The 20,905-nt window shown below is 37.0% G+C and overlaps 4 protein-coding genes across 5 annotated transcripts; 2 read left to right on the top strand and 2 right to left on the bottom strand.

The window, feature by feature from the left end:
* Nucleotides 1-1,789: 1,789 nt before the first annotated feature.
* Nucleotides 1,790-3,662, top strand: LOC147866720 (uncharacterized). Its single transcript, XM_087317184.1, has 2 exons — nucleotides 1,790-2,248; nucleotides 2,575-3,662. The coding sequence occupies exons 1-2, from the start codon at nucleotides 1,886-1,888 to the stop codon at nucleotides 3,331-3,333; spliced, it is 1,122 nt and encodes a 373-aa protein (XP_087173310.1). The 5' UTR covers nucleotides 1,790-1,885; the 3' UTR covers nucleotides 3,334-3,662.
* A 3,680-nt stretch (nucleotides 3,663-7,342) lies between these two features.
* LOC147866721 (uncharacterized) lies at nucleotides 7,343-10,723 on the bottom strand. 2 transcript variants are annotated; one of them, XM_087317185.1, is made up of 7 exons: nucleotides 10,630-10,723; nucleotides 10,406-10,433; nucleotides 10,122-10,266; nucleotides 9,947-10,024; nucleotides 9,381-9,493; nucleotides 8,075-8,178; nucleotides 7,343-7,841 (listed from the first exon to the last, which is right to left on the bottom strand). In XM_087317185.1, the coding sequence occupies exons 2-7, from the start codon at nucleotides 10,406-10,408 to the stop codon at nucleotides 7,544-7,546; spliced, it is 741 nt and encodes a 246-aa protein (XP_087173311.1). In that variant the 5' UTR covers nucleotides 10,409-10,433; nucleotides 10,630-10,723; the 3' UTR covers nucleotides 7,343-7,543. The 2 variants fall into 2 exon arrangements, with proteins under 2 accessions (XP_087173311.1, XP_087173312.1); XM_087317186.1 differs by lacking the exons at nucleotides 10,406-10,433; nucleotides 10,630-10,723 and having other exon boundaries at nucleotides 9,947-10,046; nucleotides 10,122-10,261.
* A 1,491-nt stretch (nucleotides 10,724-12,214) lies between these two features.
* Nucleotides 12,215-20,816, bottom strand: LOC147866722 (uncharacterized). The gene is made up of 11 exons (XM_087316774.1): nucleotides 19,678-20,816; nucleotides 19,481-19,593; nucleotides 18,480-18,563; nucleotides 17,977-18,126; nucleotides 17,821-17,882; nucleotides 17,555-17,731; nucleotides 16,936-17,034; nucleotides 16,786-16,851; nucleotides 13,698-13,707; nucleotides 12,476-13,475; nucleotides 12,215-12,360 (listed from the first exon to the last, which is right to left on the bottom strand). Exons 1-11 carry the CDS (start codon nucleotides 20,681-20,683, stop codon nucleotides 12,230-12,232), a joined length of 2,898 nt encoding a protein of 965 aa, XP_087172900.1. The 5' UTR covers nucleotides 20,684-20,816; the 3' UTR covers nucleotides 12,215-12,229.
* On the top strand, nucleotides 16,987-18,664 carry LOC147866723 (uncharacterized). The gene is made up of 2 exons (XM_087317189.1): nucleotides 16,987-18,097; nucleotides 18,196-18,664. Exons 1-2 carry the CDS (start codon nucleotides 17,143-17,145, stop codon nucleotides 18,324-18,326), a joined length of 1,086 nt encoding a protein of 361 aa, XP_087173315.1. The 5' UTR covers nucleotides 16,987-17,142; the 3' UTR covers nucleotides 18,327-18,664.
* Nucleotides 20,817-20,905: the final 89 nt, after the last annotated feature.

Consider the following 20,905-nt stretch of genomic DNA (forward strand, 5'->3'; position numbering starts at 1 on the left):
ATATTGTTTTAGAGTTGATATTTCTTAATATATAGCTACATTTTGAGAATGTCTTACAAAGTGTATGGAGTCATTAAGGGCAATTGTGCAACATTACATTATTCCTAATGTTAGTTCCGTGACACGCAATATATACAAAAGACAAGGTTCTATATTTCCAACACTTTGCCAATATTGAGGTAATAATAAAATCTACAATATTCGGAAGATGCACTAACTATATTAGACTAGTCGAATGCAATGAAAATCATGCAATATTGACCATCCATTATCGCATCCATGAGGTTTAAATCTTGATTTATAAATTTAGTGTTATTGGGAACTAGCCAAGGCACTCATAGGTGCACGATGGTTGTCGGTACTATGCCAACCAAGATACTTGAAGGTGCATGATGCATATTGAAATCGTTCTCGAGTGTTTTGAACAGTGTTTGTTGCCAAAAATGAAACGCCATGTATGGCCATCTATATGCATACACCCACATGTAACTCGTCATTAGATGACTATTGCTAGAGGTGTTAAGTTTAAAACCTTCTAGTGTAAGGTTAGTCAATAGATTATTTACCTACTATGGAATATTATCTACTCAGTCTACAACGGGACCACTTTTTGCAAAAACCAAATTGATATATGCATAAGGTTCGAGACACCAAGTGTTAAGTCTTACAAATAGCCCTTGAAATTGCAATTTTATTGTTGCCCATCCAAACAAAAGGCAATGGATACTTTGATGACAAGATAAGAAAGGGGATGTTGTGGTTCATGTAAAAGGAGATTTAGGTGTATTTATAAAGAAATATACATAAATTATTGTATAAAGTTTGAAAGATGTAATCCAATATATGTAAGTGGGTGATGATCAATCACAAATCTAACGAAATCAACGAGTTTTGCCGATTCCAATTAAAATAGAAGAAACCTAGATAACTTTCATATATTATCAACATTCATGCATAGATTCCACACACATCCAATTCAAGGAACTAAATATCTTGCCTTGTCGTTGTGAGGCATGATGCACTTCCCGCGATATAGAGGATATTGTTACGACCCAAGTCAAGACACTGTCTCATATTTTGGAATAATGCCATCAGTCAAATATTCGAAAATGCCATGAGGTTGGGGACATTTATGAAGGGAACAGAAAATCGGATGCATTACACAAAGAAGATTATATGTTCGAATTTTATAAAGTAGGCAATGGGTTATAGATTTTGGTCTTGTCCATATGGAGCAAATTGCATGCATGAAAAGGGAACTCGATCTAAAGATAGATTCTTGCGTGTGTGGAAAGGGAACTCCAAGTGGCTAGGCAAGATAACTCGTCCCATTGGAAAAGATTGAAAGGAAACATGACACACTTTGTGTGGCGACACTAGACCCGAAGACCAATGTGGTGCCGTGCCTATGGTAAAAGAGACTCACTATTGAAAACAAAAAGGAGGCTTTTGACAAAGTAAGCTATAACTTAACATTAGAAGATTATTTCTAAGAAGAAGTAGAAGGAACAAGGAAAGATTGAATGAATGAAAGATTTTGAGAGGATGGGGGTGGACAGATGATAGACATGATAACTAGAATGAAGGAATCAATATATATACATACATACATACATTATACATATGTATGTATATGACATACATACATACATACATACATACATACATACATACATACATACATACATATGTATGTATGTATGTATGTATATATATATTTATATTTGGAATGGATCACAAATTCATAAAACAATGTCTTTATGAATGGATCTCTTCATATTTGGAATGGATCTCTTTCTGTTCCCCCCCTTTATCTTTGATTAGGCCTCTTTCTCTACAGAAAAGATAGGGAGAGAGAGCTTCATTGATTACTTGGTTAGCCACAATGAATCTGAATAATGCTGTAGTAGATCCAATTGTTAGCGTCAACACTAATGGTGTCGATTCTTCTGCTTCGTGGAATGTCGATTCCTCCCGCCTCCTCCAGCTCATGATGGGCGGCACCGCCTCCTCTGCTGCTCCCCATCGCCTTCATTATCATAACCCTGCTTCCGAAAATCCTGCAGGAAATCGTTATACTACCTCTGGCGGCGAAAACTGCAGTTCTAATTCTGTCTGTAATGGATCCAACCCTAGCAGCCATGATTGTTGTGTTGATGGGATTGCTAAGCCTAGAAGCTCTAATGATGTGGATTTAGGAAAGAACAGAGCTCTGCCCTCTGGTTGGGAGAAATGCCTTGACCTCAAGGTAAGCAACTTCAACTATAAACCATCTCCATTAATCATCACACTCTGATAAATAATCATTTAACCTAACATTTTTTTCTGCATAGATGAGTTTGTATCTATGCATTCATATGTGCGTGCGTGTGTATGTATGTATGTATGCATGCACTTATATGTGCATAGGAGCCTAGGTCTATGTATGTGTGTATATGTCTTTTATGTCTCATGTTTAGGGTTTAGAACCAGTTAATGTCACTATGTGTTTTGTCATATTCATGCATAGATAAATTTAGGGCTTGGTGGAGTTTCTAGGGTTTGTAATTAGATACTGGTAATGGTGATATGCAGTCTGGTGAAATCTACATGAAGAAGAGTGAAGAAGTAGCCTCCACCAATGCCAATTCCATTGGGGGGACCCACAAAAACACCATTACTAATATCATTACAAGGACACGGGTCCGACCTTGTCCGTCGTGGCAACCTCAGCAAGTCGAGAAACAAGATTGGTTCATAGATTCATATTCATCGCCAATCCAACCAACACTTTTGTCCACGCAAAACACCTACAACACTGTGACAATGAACCTTTTAGATAACAATGCAGTAATGACAAAAAGCGCTTGTTCGATCGCTCGAGACAGTGATTTCAACAATGGTTTCATGGATCGAGAGCCGGATGAGACCTTATGCCTGGATTTGGACCTAAGTCTAGCAAATGAGAAAAGGAGCAAATTGAGTTATCATGGTACTAAAGGAACTATTGATGATACAATTAACCCAAACTCTAGCTTGACAAACTTTGGGACCAGTATTAACACTAGTCAAGGACTACATATAATGTCTCCACTCACTAAAGACTCTAGTATCCAACATTGGAAGTGGCAAGTTGGTAGTCATACATATCATGACTCAATATTTTATAAGCCAGTGATTAATGCCGACATTCAAGAGATGGTTCGTGTGCAAACAATGGTCACTGCAACTTGCTCTCATTGCCTTACTCGTGTGTTATTGAAGAAGAGTAATCCAAAGTGTCCAAGGTGCTCCAATCCCATCATATTGGAATGTGCAAATAATTTGAGCAAGAAGAGACCTTATACAACATAGACTTCTCTTTCGATGGTTTCTCACTCCCCACAAATTCTTCTTCTCAATCATGACAATTAATGTGACCTGAAGTTTACCATTGTCTTGGGTTGTGAATCCCTCACGTATAATTATGTATAATAATGGAAACATACTTTTGCTTATTGGAGAAGCTATGACATTGTAATTTGTAACCCGTGGGCAAGTCATCATATACTTCATTCAATTAGTCTTTGTATGGAACACACATGCGTATATTTATTTGTCCATTGAAATACATAGTTCCGATGGCATTCTAATGAGTTCATTGTTTTTTTAGGAGCTACAATGAATGCTTATTAACTTGTCTCTTTTTCAAACACTAGGTGGATACTTTTCGTATTTTTCATGTCTCATTTTCAAACACTAAGTGGATTCTTTTCGTATTTTTCATGTTACAGTGTTTGTTCAAATAATGCTTGTTGTTTTCACTCTACAGTCAATCAAATCACAACTATTTGAAAGTTGGTCTTTTTCTATGTACTACGCACACATTCTATTACTTACGCTTGCAACTCTACATTAATCATGAACCAAAAAATTGGTCAATACAATATTTTGCAGCTTACCTTGGGCCAAATGTATACTAGTCAATAACTTGCGCATGTGACACAATGTTAGGCATATTGTGATCAATCAGTCTTGCATTGGAGGGGGTTTGAACAGTGCTCTCAGGTTACCACAAATTGAGATATACTTGAACTATTTTAGAATGTAAGGCCTATATTCCTTTAAATCAAATTCATTCAACGCTCCATGAGGGGTGCATGGCTCCATGTTTCTTTTTAAAAAGGCATCATATCATCTTTGTAGTGTAAGTTTGTTCCCATTCACACACATGTTGTTGGCCCTCTTTTGACATTATTAATATATGTATGACACATACATATACACATGTCATGATTTGACATGGTGCTCAGTGCTCACAAATGCATATGTTGATGTGATACAAAAACATGAGACAAACTTACATACATGGACATGATTATAGCACTTTCCTTGCTATTGGATGGACAATGGACACGTAATGCACATAAGTTGATGTTATATTTTATATTAATATATTACAAGCATACCCACATGCATACAAACAATGTGTAGATTCATCATCATCATCATATTTGGATTGCATTGTCAATGTGTGGCAGTGTGTTCTATTGTATAAGTTTGCATATATGTATATAAGGGCCCTTTCTATACTTAGGTAATTTTCAAGTTATTATTTGGTTATTCCTATACATATATTTTATTTATCAACATCAAGATTCAAGCAAACTATACATATGCATGATCGCATGCATGCATGTGTGTGTGCGTGTGTAGATGCATTTCTCTATGTGTGTGTTGAAAAGTTAAGGCCCAATGGATTTTGTGATCGAAAAACAACTAATATACATTCATTTTGTTGAGTGTGTGTTCAAGGTTCTAACTTCTCACCAATAAATAAAGAGATAGTGTATTATATACCACATCTGAAAATTGTTGAATTGTGAGACTGTGGGTTGTGCTGATTTGAGTGTCTCACCCAAAACAACTTTGGTACTGCCACACCTACAAGCATAAATGCAATGATGAAACAACACACTTTTTAAAAGAAACTTGCATTAAGCTATAAGCCTATAACTTATCATGTTACTACAAACATCCACATACTTTTAGAAATGAATTTTCGGTAATTCTAGAATCCAAATTTCAATCAAATTAATTCATAAGATAGTTGATTGTCAAATCCTTCTCCACCAACTTACTTAATGTAGTTTCCCTATCTAGACACCAACGCGTGACGTATAATTTGAATACAATAAGCTAATGATTTGTTATTATTTTTAGGGACACAATCAACCAACATGCTTACTTCGATTACAATATATTGGATCTGATTCTATATTTCTATTTTCATTTGCTACATTGCTATGATGTATGTAATCATTCTATAAACGTGGTTTGTTACAACTTTGTGAGAGGCGGTGCGAGATATCACATCGTTAGAGGAACATTAGATCTCATTCTAACAAATGCATAAAATCAAACTTATTAAGTTTGTTTTTTGATAAAAATAGACGTAATATTGCAGAAAATTTGTGTTTTTATTGTGCTCATCATATATGAACGATGAGGCTGATCATTTATGCAATTTTTCCAGTTAACTTATTTAATGTAATTTTCTCTTTCGAAACACCAACTCACATTAGTGGAGCAATGACTTTCCTAAAGGTGAAAATGACATATGACAATGTTGACTTAAGAGTGATGATAAACACGCCATTATGACATGTAATCTAAACATGAAAAGCCAAAAAACACCAACTTCCATTATAATAATGGGATATGTGGGCCATTTCTTGCACAAAAAGTCAAATCCTAAGCAAAAACTTCCATGAGAAAAAACTATTATATATCCTATTGGGCCACATGGAAAATAATCATAGACCAACAACAACTTACACACTTATTACTTATAAGTTACATAACTTGTATGTTATACAGTATACCTATGTTTCCACATAATAAACACTATTCGTTAATCGATTATTCATGCGCTCTTGAGATATGTGGTTCGTGACTTTCATGAGAAGCTCAAATATATCAACATAATATCACTAACTAATGTATTATGTCACTATCATCATTATATTCATGGCATGTTGTGATTTCAATGTAGGGACATACTAAACAAATACATGAAATTTCTTGTTTGGGCATATAATAGAACATTTATATTTTCTTGTGAAGGAATAAATAGCCTAAGCTTTGGATGAGAGGAAGAATTTGAAACACATAATGAGCAAAACTAACAACAATTTAAAGAGACAATGGGTCTTTTTTATTTACTAGACAAAGAAAATATTTAATGAGAAATTTGATATCAAGGTTACTTCTTACATTTCAACCTAGTCGCGTGCACCAACACGTGACAATTTTATTGTTTATCAAATACCATCAACCGACAAAATTCTCATGACATGATCACAAGTCATCATGATGTTGGTTGGAGAATGTAACACATTACATGGATTTCATGATACACATGTAAATGTATGTACTTGAATGTGGATTGCACACCAAGTTTCAACCCTCTCTACATTTAAACCTCAATATTTTGATAATGCATTGTCAAATTGTAACAATATAATTGACTGATTGAACGCATAGAGTGAAACCACACGAATATCATCGAAATTCATAAAAATACTTCACAATGAAATACTAATGATACTAGCATAGACACATTGTGGAAGGAAGCAAGAGTTTATGTGTGGATGTGTAGAAATAATTGATCATTCCCTAATCAGGTCACATTTCATAAAGAATTTTCCATGTGTATGAGTGACATTCGCAGAAATTATAACTCATCGTCCACATTTGAATCAACATTCTACACTTGCTTAGAAGTCCAAGATCCTATTGAAGTGATGTCATGTTGGTATGGCTTGAATGAAAGGCAAGGTAGGCATATAAGGTGTAAATTGCAATATATGATTGAATTCTATGTTTAAATGACCTAGGAAAGTATGTTGGCCATGGTCAATTATGAAGAACCTTTTTACACTTTACACGAGTCACTTCTTGGATGGAAACCTTCACACGCTACCTTATAATAACGAGAGACAAAGTAAGCAAATTTAAAAGATACAAACAAAATAATCTGGAATCTATTTTAACATTCCCAGATATTTCGAAACATCATCCAATTGCGTTGTTTCAAAGCATTTGCAAAGGTGGAAAAACCACACCCATGAGAGTCAAGATTCCATGTCCTAAGCTCTTTTAACTGACCATAAGCATATGCTCATATCCACACTTTTTATGCAGACACTATTCAGTATCACAGTCATTCTTTGCATGAAGATAACTTTGAAATTTCAACATTTAGGAGATTGCGACAATTCAAAGACAATCTCCTCGTAATCACACACCAGTCCATGCAGCTCATTAAAAAACAGACTCGAGAAAAAAACAAGAATAAAAGTGCTCACTACGAGAAACCATATAAAAAGATGTTGTAATCTTTGCTTCAACATATAAACAAGAACTTCAAAAGAGGGAATGGTTACAGACTTGGCATTGTCCCAAGATCATAGTTTGTTTAAAAATGCGAGTATAGCTACCAAAACAGCTTTAATATATTAAAATGACTACATGTATATAATCAGGAGCTTTTAAGCCTACAAATTTGTGAATTGCACTAGTTTTACAACCTTTTTAGACCTTTCTTCCTCAGATGCTCACATTTTCTTTTATGAGTGTGAGTAATACTTGAGTCATTCTCATTTTTCGGTTTCTTTGAAGGAGATAAGCAACATGCCATAGAATCTGTAGTCGTTGGAGAAACACTGACATCATTATTGTCCCTATTCATATTCGTTTGCTTGAGTGGTACTACCGAAGTAATGTCTGAATCAGTCGATATTATATTTACTTTTCGTGTTTCAGTTGTTGATGATTTCATCCTCGACTTGTTAGTTATTGCGTGTATGCTTGTCATCAATCTGTATTATATATATAGAAAATAGTTTTTGAAAGCTCTCGTTTACTAGAAAGTCCATTGAATAGGAAACTTTACCAGGATACCTCTCCCTTTTTTCAGAAAAAATTCCAAATTAATTCTAGTATTTTTCATAATTGCCAGCATGCCCCAAAATTTTCAAGCTTCCCAAACCAAACGATTTTGGAATTCGTGAAAAATAAGGGGTGTTTGGTCAACATCCCTTGATAATAGTACCTCGCATATTTGTAATACGATTCATAGTCCTCCATTAGCATTTTTCCTGCTGCTTCATTCAATGCGGACTCTGGGAAAGGTTCAATCAATAAGCACCGAATTGCCTGTGAAAGAAGATAACCCAGTATTGAGGTCATGGTTTCAATCTTGTAAAATAAAGCTACATAAGTAACGCTAACAACCAATACATACTGACTCCTGAACATAATATTGAAAATAAAGCTACATCAGTAAGGCTAAGAACCAATACTGATTCCTGAGAAGCCTACGGAAACAAGATGTGTTCACACATAAATATCTATATATATATCAATCGCATTATGGAAACCTCCTTTCAATCTACTGAATGTTTGGTCTTCATTCTTACTATTGAGGCAATGTCAAGTCTCATATCAACAGCTGTGTGAGATTATTCTCCATTGAGCGCCAACATTGCTTGAGCTTAGGCAATGATTCACATCCAACAGTAAGCCCTCGAATTTGAAATTTGAAATAAAGTTTTAAAAGCTAATGATGATGATTTCTCCAGTCTCAATGTCAGTGTGGCTTGCGAGAAGAAACTTGAGATCCATCTTAGTCTTAACCTCCCCAAACCCTCAAATGCATATGGTCTATAGTCTTGCACAGAGATATTGCTCAGGCTCTTGCCTAGAAATTCTTTTCCAGTTCTAGTTTATGTCTTACTATTGAGACAATGTCAAGTCTCATATCAACAGCTGCCTTTTGGCATGTAATCTTCTCCGTTTGTGTAAAACAGTTTCATAATAGAATTAATAAGTTCAAAATGATCACTATGCATTAGGTGCTCCTCTCATCAAGAAATTCAATGTTCAACCAAGAGTTCCAAGCTACCAATACTAAGCTTTGATTCTGCACAGTATTCTGATATTCCAATGCATGCCTGAGAAGTCCAATGAAATATTGCTTAAAATCTTGAACACTTTACTTCTTTAAAGAGAAGTTGACTCTCACCATTTTCTACGACCTATAAACAAAAGGAAATATTCACCATTTTTTACCTCAACTCTTATCAATTATGCTCATTTGTATCAAAGTGAAAGAAAACATAGAATGAAGACTAGACGAAAGTAGCTTAGCTAACTTGTCAAAACAAGAAAATGAACTCATTTTCAGTTCAATAACCTCCGCCCTAATCCGATGTTCAAACCAGGAGAATGTAGCTTGACTTCATATCCAATGTTTTACACGTAAACAAGATAGATGTTGAAGTGATTGACACACTTCAGTTCTATATTACAGAATGGTTAAAATAATATTCTATAACAACCAGATTTCAGAAACATACCAGAAGAATGTGCCGCAGTCCCAATGTAGGCTTCCAATCCTTTTTCAGAGTATTAACGCATATCTCTCCAAGTTTTGAAATGTTCGGATGAAATATCTTTGTCAAAAAATACCCTACTCAAGAGAAACATGTTCATACTAAGTTAACCAAAATGCCTCAACGAAATATCCAATACAAGGAAAATAGAGTCATATTACAATACTCAAACTAATCACATCACCAAACTTGCCCTATTCAAGAAGAGAAAACATGTTCCTACCAAGCCATCCAAAATGCAGCAAATAATTGTCTAAAAACAAATACCATATTCAAGAGAAATACATGTTTGTACAATGCATCCAAACTGTACCAAACAATTGCTTTAAGCAAAAATATATTCATCCAACGACATCCGAAACACAACACAGGATTGCCAAAATTAACCTATTCAAAAGAGAAAACATACTCATACTAGAGTACCCCAAACAAAACAAAATTGTGTTCAAGCAAACGCATGTTCATAATAAGCCATGTAAAATCCACCAATTACTTAGGCAAGACAAATAATATGCACCTGTGCATCATACCTTTTGGAGGAGCTTCTGGAAATCCTTGACTCAAAATCAACTTTATTCGAAACGCGCCTCCCTCATAAGGTGTTCCCGCTTTATATATACACAAACAAATCTTCAATGTCCATTTACAAGCCTGAATACATGGTGAGGCATCATTGAATACATTATGAACTTATGAAAAACATACATGGTCCCTCGATGTCAGCATGAATATTGGAGAAGTTATCATTATTAACTGATATCTTTATATCTTCAAGTGGGCTTTCTTCCAAGCTTTTTAACTCTCTAGCAAGATCCTTAATTACTTTTGGTGGCAAATTTTCATTTGAAGCCTAGATCAAGTCCATAACAATAGTAATAAATTTATAACACAATTTGTTTAAAACCCTCTCAACAGGAATTCTAAGGGTTTGTTTTAATCGCAAATAAATTCATCGATTATTTGAGTTGAAAACAAAGAAGAAGACATACCATGCCCTGTTCTTCAAATATGTGGAATCTGCAAGAAAGAGAATAAAAGAAAAAGAAAAACACCCACAGCTTAAGATCAAATCTGGACTAAGGAAATGGGAACAAAGGAACAGAGCAATGTCTTGGAAACAGAGTAATGGTGCCCTTGGAAGGAGAAGAAAGGTCAGAGAAAATTGCTGGCATTCTACAGTAAAACATGAAGGAAAACAATCAGAGAGACTTACCGCTGATAATTTACAGAAGAGAGAAAGAGAATAAATCGATAACCTTGCTCTGCTCTGCTCTGCTATGGGCATGAGCTGAGGGAAGGGGGGGAAACAAGTATATCCTTAGGGGAAGAAAAACACATCAATAAATCAACCAAAGTTAAGTACGCAAGTGTAGTCTTGTAGAGAAATCTATGATAATAGCCTTGTTTGGGTGTGTCCTTTTCATGAAAGCTTTATGTTTTTTAGGGACACGACCACGGAGAATCACAAGTGTCGGACCACACTTGTGTTGTTGGGCCAATTGACCCGAGAGTCGCCAACATTCAAGAACTCTTTTGAGGATCATGCTTGGGCTTCTTCGCCCATTTTTGGCTATATATTTTGGACCTAATGTACACACTCGCACTCACAACTTCTGCGTGGGTTCACACAATCAACCAACTAACTGATAGACATAATTATCACATCACTAGAACAAAATCTTTCCCCAATTCATATGAGACATATATGGCTTTCACCATAACAATTCACAAACTCTTCTATTACATATTATTACTACTTATAATGTCAGTGCAGTTTACCCATCTCTACCAATCCCATTGATCATACCTAATATTCCTATATGTAAGTGAATGCTTCCATAGTTATAAACTTATATGAATTCACACTACATATAAATCATTATTGTCACCATGACTACATCACGTTATTCTGTGATCACTGGCAATCTTATGCTAATTCCAAACAAAACTTTCAACTATCCATGGATTTGCATGGTGTTTGATGTCATTCTTTAGATTTAATCAGTTAGAACTATTGGCAAATCTTCCACATTCCACAACAGCAGGAGAGCTAATTTTCTTCGGAGACTACTTTCCCCAGATCAAACTAACGGGCTTGTAAACTGGCACAGAATTATTTGATAAAGACACTATATTATGATAGGGAGTGCCATGGAAATGTTTTTTTCCTGAATCTTTCTCAATTAATTCATAGTTATGAGGATGCACTTGTGATAGATGAATTGGAGGAATATATTAGCGATCAGGTTGTGTGCTTCTCACTGTTGTATCATGTACTTTTTGCTTCCCTAAACTCGAATAATTTACAATTACAGATAAACTTCTTGTTACCTGAATTCAATCAACACGCATCTTGACTCACATCAACAAATGAGAACATTTTGTAATCTGTATATACAAATGACTGTCTATCTCAATGTGAGATTTTAATTGGATTATGAAGAGATCGAAACATTTTTTATTACCATTCAAAAGTTAATTGCAATCAGCGTGGCATCAAAACAGGCAAACGTGGAAATGTTACAAACCAAAAATGCTGGTGTCACCATAGGACTGCAGAGATAGTGGAGTCATTTGTGGATGTGAAAGCCTAACTGGAGGGAGGTTATATTACAAGGAAATATATACATGGGAATTCCATATGGATCAAAGACGGGGGAAAACCTACACCTTAATAGCTTGGAAATCTCATGCATTGAAGTACTTAATACTATCTATGCCAGATTATGGGCCGTAATATGCAGGTGCAAGTAAATAAAATCTGTCATGTTTATACAAGAAATTCATGCTCACAAAAATCGATGCTTGAACATTCAAAGCATGATCCTCGCTTCACTTCTACAGATGGGGCACATAGGGCTCCTATCCATCCAGTCAAGGATACACTCAAGATGGAAATGATGCCCGCAGCTCGTCTTCGTCTGTGGGTTCTCCACGTCGAAAACTATGATTAAGTTAAGCACCAATGTATTAGTATTGACTTAAGTAAAACCACTACAGCCAAACTTAACCACATTTAGTAGCTTTGTTGGCATGCGAAGTAGTGTTGAGATGATTACCTTCATAGCATATAGGGCATACATTGGATTCATCGTCTATGTAAGATGTGTTATGGTTATGAGCATTGGCCATTGAGGCGGCGAGAGCTTTCTCAAAACATGTTTCATGTGGAATTAATCCATATGTTGATGAAAATGATCCTGATCCTGGTGATGGATATGCGGTGTTCTGAGTCGATATTCTTGTAGAAGATGATGAAGATGATGCAAGGGATGGATATGCCGCATTGTAGGTTGAGGTTCTTGTATGGACATTGTTCTGAAGAGCTTGCAGATACGACATTGTGGTCAATAATGTCGCAGTTGCAGAATATTCAGGAATCTCATGGACTATATTCGTACATCCAGGATGGAGGCTGAAGTTGCAAGGCTTACAGTGGTAGTGCAGTCCCAGCACGATCCGTCGTTGGCATTGAGAGCATTGTCTGGGCCTAAGGTCCTGACTGGTAGGATCATATGTGATGAGCAGTGGATGTATCGGGTGATCCGGGTGCAAGATCTGGTCATTCAGGGAGGCACAAAACTGATGGAAATGGTGTTGATCGCAAACTGTGCAGGCATAACAGAAGTGGTGCAATGGGAGCTTGCAGGCCTGGCAAGGAATGGTGGTAGTGTCGTTGGGGAACCAGGTGAGCTGAAGAGGATGCTGATGCGCCATGCGATGCATGATGAATCGCGGGGCCCTTGCACAGGTAGGGTGAAGATTAAAGCCGCAAATCTCACATCTGTAGAAGAATCCATGGACCTTCAGGCCGCAGCTATGGCAAGTGTGGCGATTGTCAGTGCTATGGCGGCGATTGAGGGAGTGCTCGCTGTGGCTGAAGTGGTCTTCTACATCCAGATTCGCGGCACAAGCAGGGTGGACATCAAAGCTGCAATGTGAGCAATGGTAGAGCGGGCCATGGCCGATCTCTCGGCACACATTGCATCTAAAGCGATGATTAGGTTCATGCAGAGCCGCAGCCAGGAGAGAGAGCTTGTGAAGATGAGGAGGTGCCATTTACTTGCTGGGAGGTAGTGCTGCAGAAGTGTATTAATTAAGTGGATTTAGAGATTAATTAAGTGGACATAGAGATCAATTAAGTGGACATAGAGATTAGTTAAGTGCACATAGACTCGATTAATGTATGTTTCATATGACTGAGGAGATTAATGTATATTTCTTATATTTGATGGAGAGCCCTAAGGTCTAACCATGGCTGTGAATTGACGGCTCTTTTACCTGTAATTCCCTGCAAAAAAACACAGTAATATTGAGGTGTAAACAAAATGAAGACGTGAAGGTGGACTGTAAAATTTATGATTATTACCCTTGATTTCGAAGGCCATATCTTATTACATATGAATTTCACCAAATATAGCAATTAAGCAGCAGCAAGGTGAAACACCTTGAGGGCTGCATCCAATTAATGTTTTCTTCTTTATTCATTAACTGTACATAAAATTAAAATTTACAGACAAACAAACAATCCATTGGAAATCAAAATTCCAAAAAGAGATTTTTAATCAATTCTATAATTCTATTGAAAGATAACTAGCCAACTGAGTATGCCAACATCCCAACAAATTCCCAGCCTTTGATAGTAACTATTCTGAAGATTTGTTTTTGGAAAAAAAAAACTATTCTGAAGATTAAATGCTGCCTAGTCTACTTACCATGTGATATACCTTCACTGACCCATAGGCACAAGACATGCCCAACAAAAATTCAAAGTATATAAACCTCTAGAAATGTCCTCTTCTGGAAGTCCTCTCGCTTTTACTCTACATATATCATCTTGTGGAATCGTGTTTTCGATATATCTATCGAATGTTAGGTGTTCATCACTCTTATTAACGATGTCACCCCTACTACATATGTGTGCAAGTTGTAGTCCATTGACAAAGCTTTTAAATAAAAGCTAATGAATCCATGGTTTTCTCCATTGGAGTAGTCAGGCACACACTCTTTGTCACTTGACTTGACCTAGGGAAAATCTTCCTTTCCTCTCTTATATTGTTATAATAAATAATAATCTAATCGGTGCCTCAATGGAGGCTTAATAATTCAACCTAATATTTGGCATGTAACAACACGCACAAAAAAACACACCGCACGTCAATTGGTGAAACGAAACCATAGATCACATACAAAAATATTAGTGTGCGGCTTAAAATAAAGCACTTAACATTGGATCTCATGAAAAGTGAGGGACGAGATAAATAGATAGATAGATATGTTTTTAACAACCAAGGGAGATGCAATGCGATCTATGGGGTGGGAACAAGCCCAAGAGAGGGAGAGAGAAAAGCTCTAGCCTAAATATCAAGGAATAATGAGGAATAAAAAACATTCATAAGGTTTTGGTTCTTTTCACACACGTGTGGCAATAACAAGGCTTTGGATTGTCTAGCTTTTCATCTTGTGCCCTCTCCACTTGCACCTAGACTTGGATACTTGGTACCAATTTAAATATAATAGTTGGGTTGTGAAATGTTTGATAGGTACTTAACACACTTTCATGGGAAAGTAGAAAAAGGAGAAGAAAGTGTCGATGCAATTATAAGTTGCTTGTTTCAAAAGATCGATTCATGGTCAAATGAAAAATAATGTCTTCTATTGTCTACTTCAAACACATTTTCATTGTGATTGGTTGTTTATATAGAAAAAGACGCCCCAAAAAACTAAAGAGTCTCATGAGAGAGTATATGTGATTAGCACCTAACAATGTTAAATGTAGAGTGCCCATTCTTCTTCATCTTCATCTTCATCATGTGAAAATATCCATCTTATCATTCATCTATTATTTGCCATATGAATGCTTGCTTACATGATTGCAACCATGGAAGAAAACCACATCTCTTAATAGATATAGTCCAATATTTAGAGTAGATTTTTGTGCTTGTTAAAGAGAATTTCACATATTGTCTAATATATGTATTTAAGAAACCCCTTTGCTGTTGGAAATTTTGAAATGTTAGCTCTCCTAGAGAACAAGGTTGTCCCTCTGCTTTTATATTCGCTCACACCGACAACTTTATTGTCTTCTCACATAATTAAATGTAAACATAGTTATCACATCACTTACACACAATCATTTATATGGTTACCATAAAATCCATACTAATGGTTATGGTAATCTCAAGAATAGGCCTTCTTATCTCATGCTTGATAGTGGTACTGTTAAGGCGAATTTCTTCTCTCTAATGACGACTTTATAATATTGATTGCCTAGCTACGTAGAGATGAGGTATTGCACTTGATATGATTTCATGGTAGCATATTACAACTCTCAAACTTACATGTTACTTATGTTGCCATTCGAGTGTGGCCATCCTTTACAATCCCATCAATCATAACCATGCTTTTGTAATTCAATGCTTGTATAGTCATGAAAGCATGATATGTGTAATCCACTCCAGTTACGATGATGACATAATGTTATTCCATGATTCCTGCATTCGAATGCTTCTTCGTAATAACTTTTTAACTATACATGGATTTTCATGTATTTTATGTCGTCTTTTAGAATTCATGAGTTAAAAATGTTGGCAAACATCCCATGTTTTCTACGACACGGGGAGAGCTCATTCCATTTGCAATGGTTCATTCCAAGCAAAGACATTTAGTGGAAGCAACCAAGAGAGTTTTTTAGATGAAGATGTATTGATGTCTTCTCTCATAGAGTCAAATATTACCCATGACTTATCTAGGCCAAACAAGAATCCCACTCCTTTGACAAGTTGGAATCATAAGTTATTATCTAAAGCATGTGACGTTGATGGAGCTTTAAGATGCATCATTAAGTATATTGGCAACCTTCATAAGGTCACACTCTTACATGACACACAAGGATACCCAAAATAATTGATCATGCACTTCAAGTTGCTATTGATATCACTAATAACTAGCATAACTTGGTCCCAATCTTAACGATGCACGACAAAGACTTTATATGTTTGCTTACGTGTTATCGATTATACATTATAATCAATTGATTCTTGCAAACGTTGTCCTTGTGCTTACTACCAAGTACTCGAAATAGCAAGTGGCCCCACTTGTGTCAATTTGTTGATTTGACGGTTAAAATTGGAGAATCGTGACCCCAAGGGGTATATCTTGGTCTTATAATGGATGCATATTGAATCCAATATTCAACACCCATCCACAAAAAAAACTAATTCAAACCAAAAACTACCTTAAGAAATGTGTAGATAAACGACATACGAAGCCAATATGCTAACCCATGACCCAACCCCCAAGGGTATTTCTTGGGCTTATCATGGATGCATATTTGATCCAATAGACAACACCCAAAATCACGAATTACCCTAAGAAATGTGTAGACAAACGACATACAAAACCCAATATGTTAATGCAAAATGCAGTCAGGGATCTGCAAGTGATACACCAAATCAAAACATCAAATGCAATCCTTACACACATGCCAAATCAATGGAAGGTAAACAACATAACTAACAAATTAAAAGCTACAAAAGCTTTGAAATAACTGTATATTGATTTGATCATAACAAAACCAGAGACATGTATATAAATAGCATATATGAAAAAAGGCAGCCTTCAAAAAAACAGAGTAAATCAGAAGCTAAGAGTTTAGAAAGGAAAGGAGAGAATTAATAGCCTGCCAGAGAACAGGGGATTTGGCATTAAGCTGAATTAAGCTCCCATGGCACCCCTTCTTCACAGATTATCTCTACTTGACATTCCTCCATATCCACCAAACCATATCTTTACCTGCAACCTCTGCAGAGAAATAGGTCATGGCCCTCTCTATCATTGCTCCCTCTGCGACTTTAATCTTCACCGTTCCTGTGCTGCCACTTCCGAAGTACAAGATCACTTCAGTCATGACCGACACCCTCTTCATCTCACACGATGCTGCACCGAGCGTACATGCGATGGATGTGGTCTAGATATCTGTACATACTCGTACGCATGCGAGGAATGCGAGTTTGATCTTCACCCTACATGTGTGAAGGCACCAAGATTCATTATCCATCCTTTGCATCGACACCATCCTCTTGCTCTCAAATCGTTTGATACTTATTTAGGATCAGAGAATGGAGAGGCAATCATACCAATGTTTTGTGATTCTTGCAAGATGCCACTGCACCATCAATGCTATGCCTGCACCATTTGTAAAGATTTTTACCTCCATCAGTTTTGTTCCACAATCAGTGTTAAAAACTTGGATTGTAACCTTGGTCTTAAAGATCCTAGTTGTTTGGACATAATTCATGAGGTTCCGGAATATTCTGCCATGGAGTCAAGAATATCCTCAATCAATTTTTGTAACCAAGAAGCTCTCGTGCAAAACAATGCTACAACAAGAAGAACGACCCACAAAGCCACAACTCCACCATCATCAACATACCTATCATCATTGCCATCACCATCATCAAAAACCTACACATACAGGCCGCTTCGACCAAACTTGCGAGGTCATATTTTAGAAGGTTTGGAGGCGCCTAGCCTCAGAGACATAGAATTAGCTGAGAACGTCCTTCAATTCGCACGACATCTCAGAATTTCCATGTGCACCAACAGTAATAATGTTACTGCTCAAGTTAATGAAATCCCTATCAATGATGAACCTGATGTTTGTCCCACATGCTTGGAAGGTAATGTTCATCTCAAATTTTGGACCCAGCTACATATATGTGTGTAAGATTCAAGGTAGCAGTTTTGCTTAGTACTAAATGCTTACATAATTTGGCAGGGTTTGGGGTAGAAAACCCTAAGATGAGTACAAGATGTGGACATGATTTCCATCTTGAGTGTATGCTCAAATGGATGGATAGGAGCTCCCTATGTCCCATTTGTAGGTGTGAAGTGAGAATCGTGATTTGATTTTAATGGTGTTGTAGAGAAGGTTGGCCATGTGTCAAAAGCATTCCTTGAATGCATGCCAATAACCATGTGCACAGGGGATAACATCTTTACTATCGAGGGAGAAATTCGTGATTATGAAGTGAATCTGATAATCAAGGTTTCGTTTCATACCATATCACATGCCCTGCCCTTGCCTTGCAATGGATGGACATAATACATCGATGGGAACTTCTGCATTGTTCTTTTCATGAAATTCTGTTATAGAAGATGTAAAATAATGTTGTTTCACAGCAATGACTCTGATTGATCCATGGACGAAGATAGAGAATACCCTGGAAAGGTTATGCTAGCTAAGAGTCAAGATGTCAGTTTATTGGAAATACTCTTTGTATGATTAGTGTGGCAGGAGGATATTAAGTCGTGTGAATCCTGATGACAAACTCCCTAATATGTTCAAATCAGCTGGCTTTTCAAAGTGTTTATATCCTTTATATTGGCCCGTCTTTTGGTATCCCACAGATTAAACTCAATGACTTGTACGGTGTCATAAAAGTCTTTAAGAAAGATGCATTTTCTTATGCTATTATTCAGAAATGCTGTGCCATGAAAAACTTACTATGTGTTTTCTAAAAGAGACTTCCATTTTCATGGTCTTTGGAATTTCCTTGGGATAGATGAAGCTGATAAAGAATTGGAAGACGATTTCTGATGGAGGTTGTGCATCTCAATGTTGTAGCATGTATTCTTTGCTTTATTAAATTTACATTCTTTTTACAAAGAGAAACTTCTGAGCGCATATCTTGGCTTATCATTTTGTATATAACTATTGTCCAAATGCACCAAAACAAGCAAATGTGGTAATATAAACAAAATTATGCGGTGGCATCACGGGACTCCAGAGATAGTGGAATCATTGCTAAGTCCAAGGTCTAACTGCAAGGAAGGTTATATTACAAAGAGAATGTTTGTGTGAGGATTTCCTATCGGGCAAATTGAAGGGTTCATTGTGTAAACCTACATCTTAATGGCTTGGAAATTGCATACATTGAAGCAGGAATATGTGGCTGAGAGTTCATAATACGCATGTGCAAATTTATAATATTTTTGTCATCTCTAAAAAGAAATTTATGTTCTCAAATTTTATGCTGGAACATTCAAAGAATGATTCTCACTTCACTTCTACAAATGGGGCACAGAGGGCTCCGATCCATCCAGTCAAGCATACACTCAATATGGAAATGATGTCCACAACTTGTACTCGTCATCGGGTTTTGTTCTCCAAATCCTGTCATGTTTAAGAACCAATGTAATATTAAGGAAAACAGCATATAATAGCTTGTTGATATGAAAGTAGAGTTGAGGAGATTACCTTCCAAGCATGTAGGGCAGACATCAGATTCATCGTCTATGTGAGGTGTGTTATTTTTTTTAGCAGTGGACATGGAGGCAGTGAGAACTCTAGCAAAGCGCAACACATTCTCGGCCACTTCTATGTCTCTTTCACTTGGCACATTCAAGCCTTGTAAAACATCATCATGTGAATGTGGTTGATGTGGCATCGATCCATATGTTGAGGATGCTGGCACTTGTGATGGATTTGTGGTGTTGTGGGTAGATATTCTTGTTGGGTCATTGCTTTGAACAGCATGTTGGCGTGTTACTGTCGAGGATGATGTTGATGCTGTTGCAGAATATTCTGGAATCTCATGAACTATGTTTAAACATCCGGGATGGAGGCTGAAATTGCAGGCCTCACAATGGTAGTGCGATCCCGCTGCCGCGATTTTTTGTTGGCATCGAGAGCATCGGTGCTGCCTAAGGCGCTTACTAATAGGATCATGTGTGATCAGCATTAGAGGGTGTATGGGATGATCAGGGTGCAAGATTCTGTTACTCAATGAGGCGCAAAACTGATGAAAATAGTGTTGATTACAGAAGGTGCACGCATAACATTGGTGGTGTAAGGGGAGCTTGCATTCATCACAAGCAATTGTAGTGCCATTAGGAAACCAGGTGAGCTGAAGGGGATGCTGTTTATGTGAAGGGTGCATGATGAATCGAGGGGCTCTTGCACATGTAGGGTGTAGATCGAAGTCACATTGTTGACATCTATAAGAGACACCATGAACATTCAAGCCACAGCTATCACATCGGTTGTGGCCCGTATGGCACCGATGGAGCGAGTGCTGGCTATGGCTGAAGTGATCTTGCACATCCAAGGTTGCAGCACATGACCGATGGAGATCAAAGTTGCAATGGGAGCAATGGTAGAGGGGACCATGGCCTAGCTCACAGCAGAGATTACATACATACGTATGAGGGGCTGGGTAGGGAGCCACATCTAGGAGAGTGAGATTGTGAAGATGGGGTGCCATTCTCAAGCCAATGGCTTGGTGGGAGGTAGTGCTGAAGTGTGTGGATTATATGTATACATAAGAGATCAATCTAAGCTTAATATGAATTGGGAAGAAAAAATGAACATTATATCTTTTTCTTCCCTCTCGTTCCCTGTGTAAGATTTGCTGTATTGACATGCCAAAAAGATAGTGGAGGGAACCTTCTCTACAATGGCCCCAGGTTCTAGCATCTTGACTTGA

Source organism: Azolla caroliniana, unplaced genomic scaffold (genome assembly GCF_043228905.1).
Source record: "Azolla caroliniana isolate FFs.n. ecotype wild unplaced genomic scaffold, voAzoCaro1.0.p SCAF_3, whole genome shotgun sequence".
Classification (NCBI taxonomy): domain Eukaryota; kingdom Viridiplantae; phylum Streptophyta; class Polypodiopsida; order Salviniales; family Salviniaceae; genus Azolla; species Azolla caroliniana.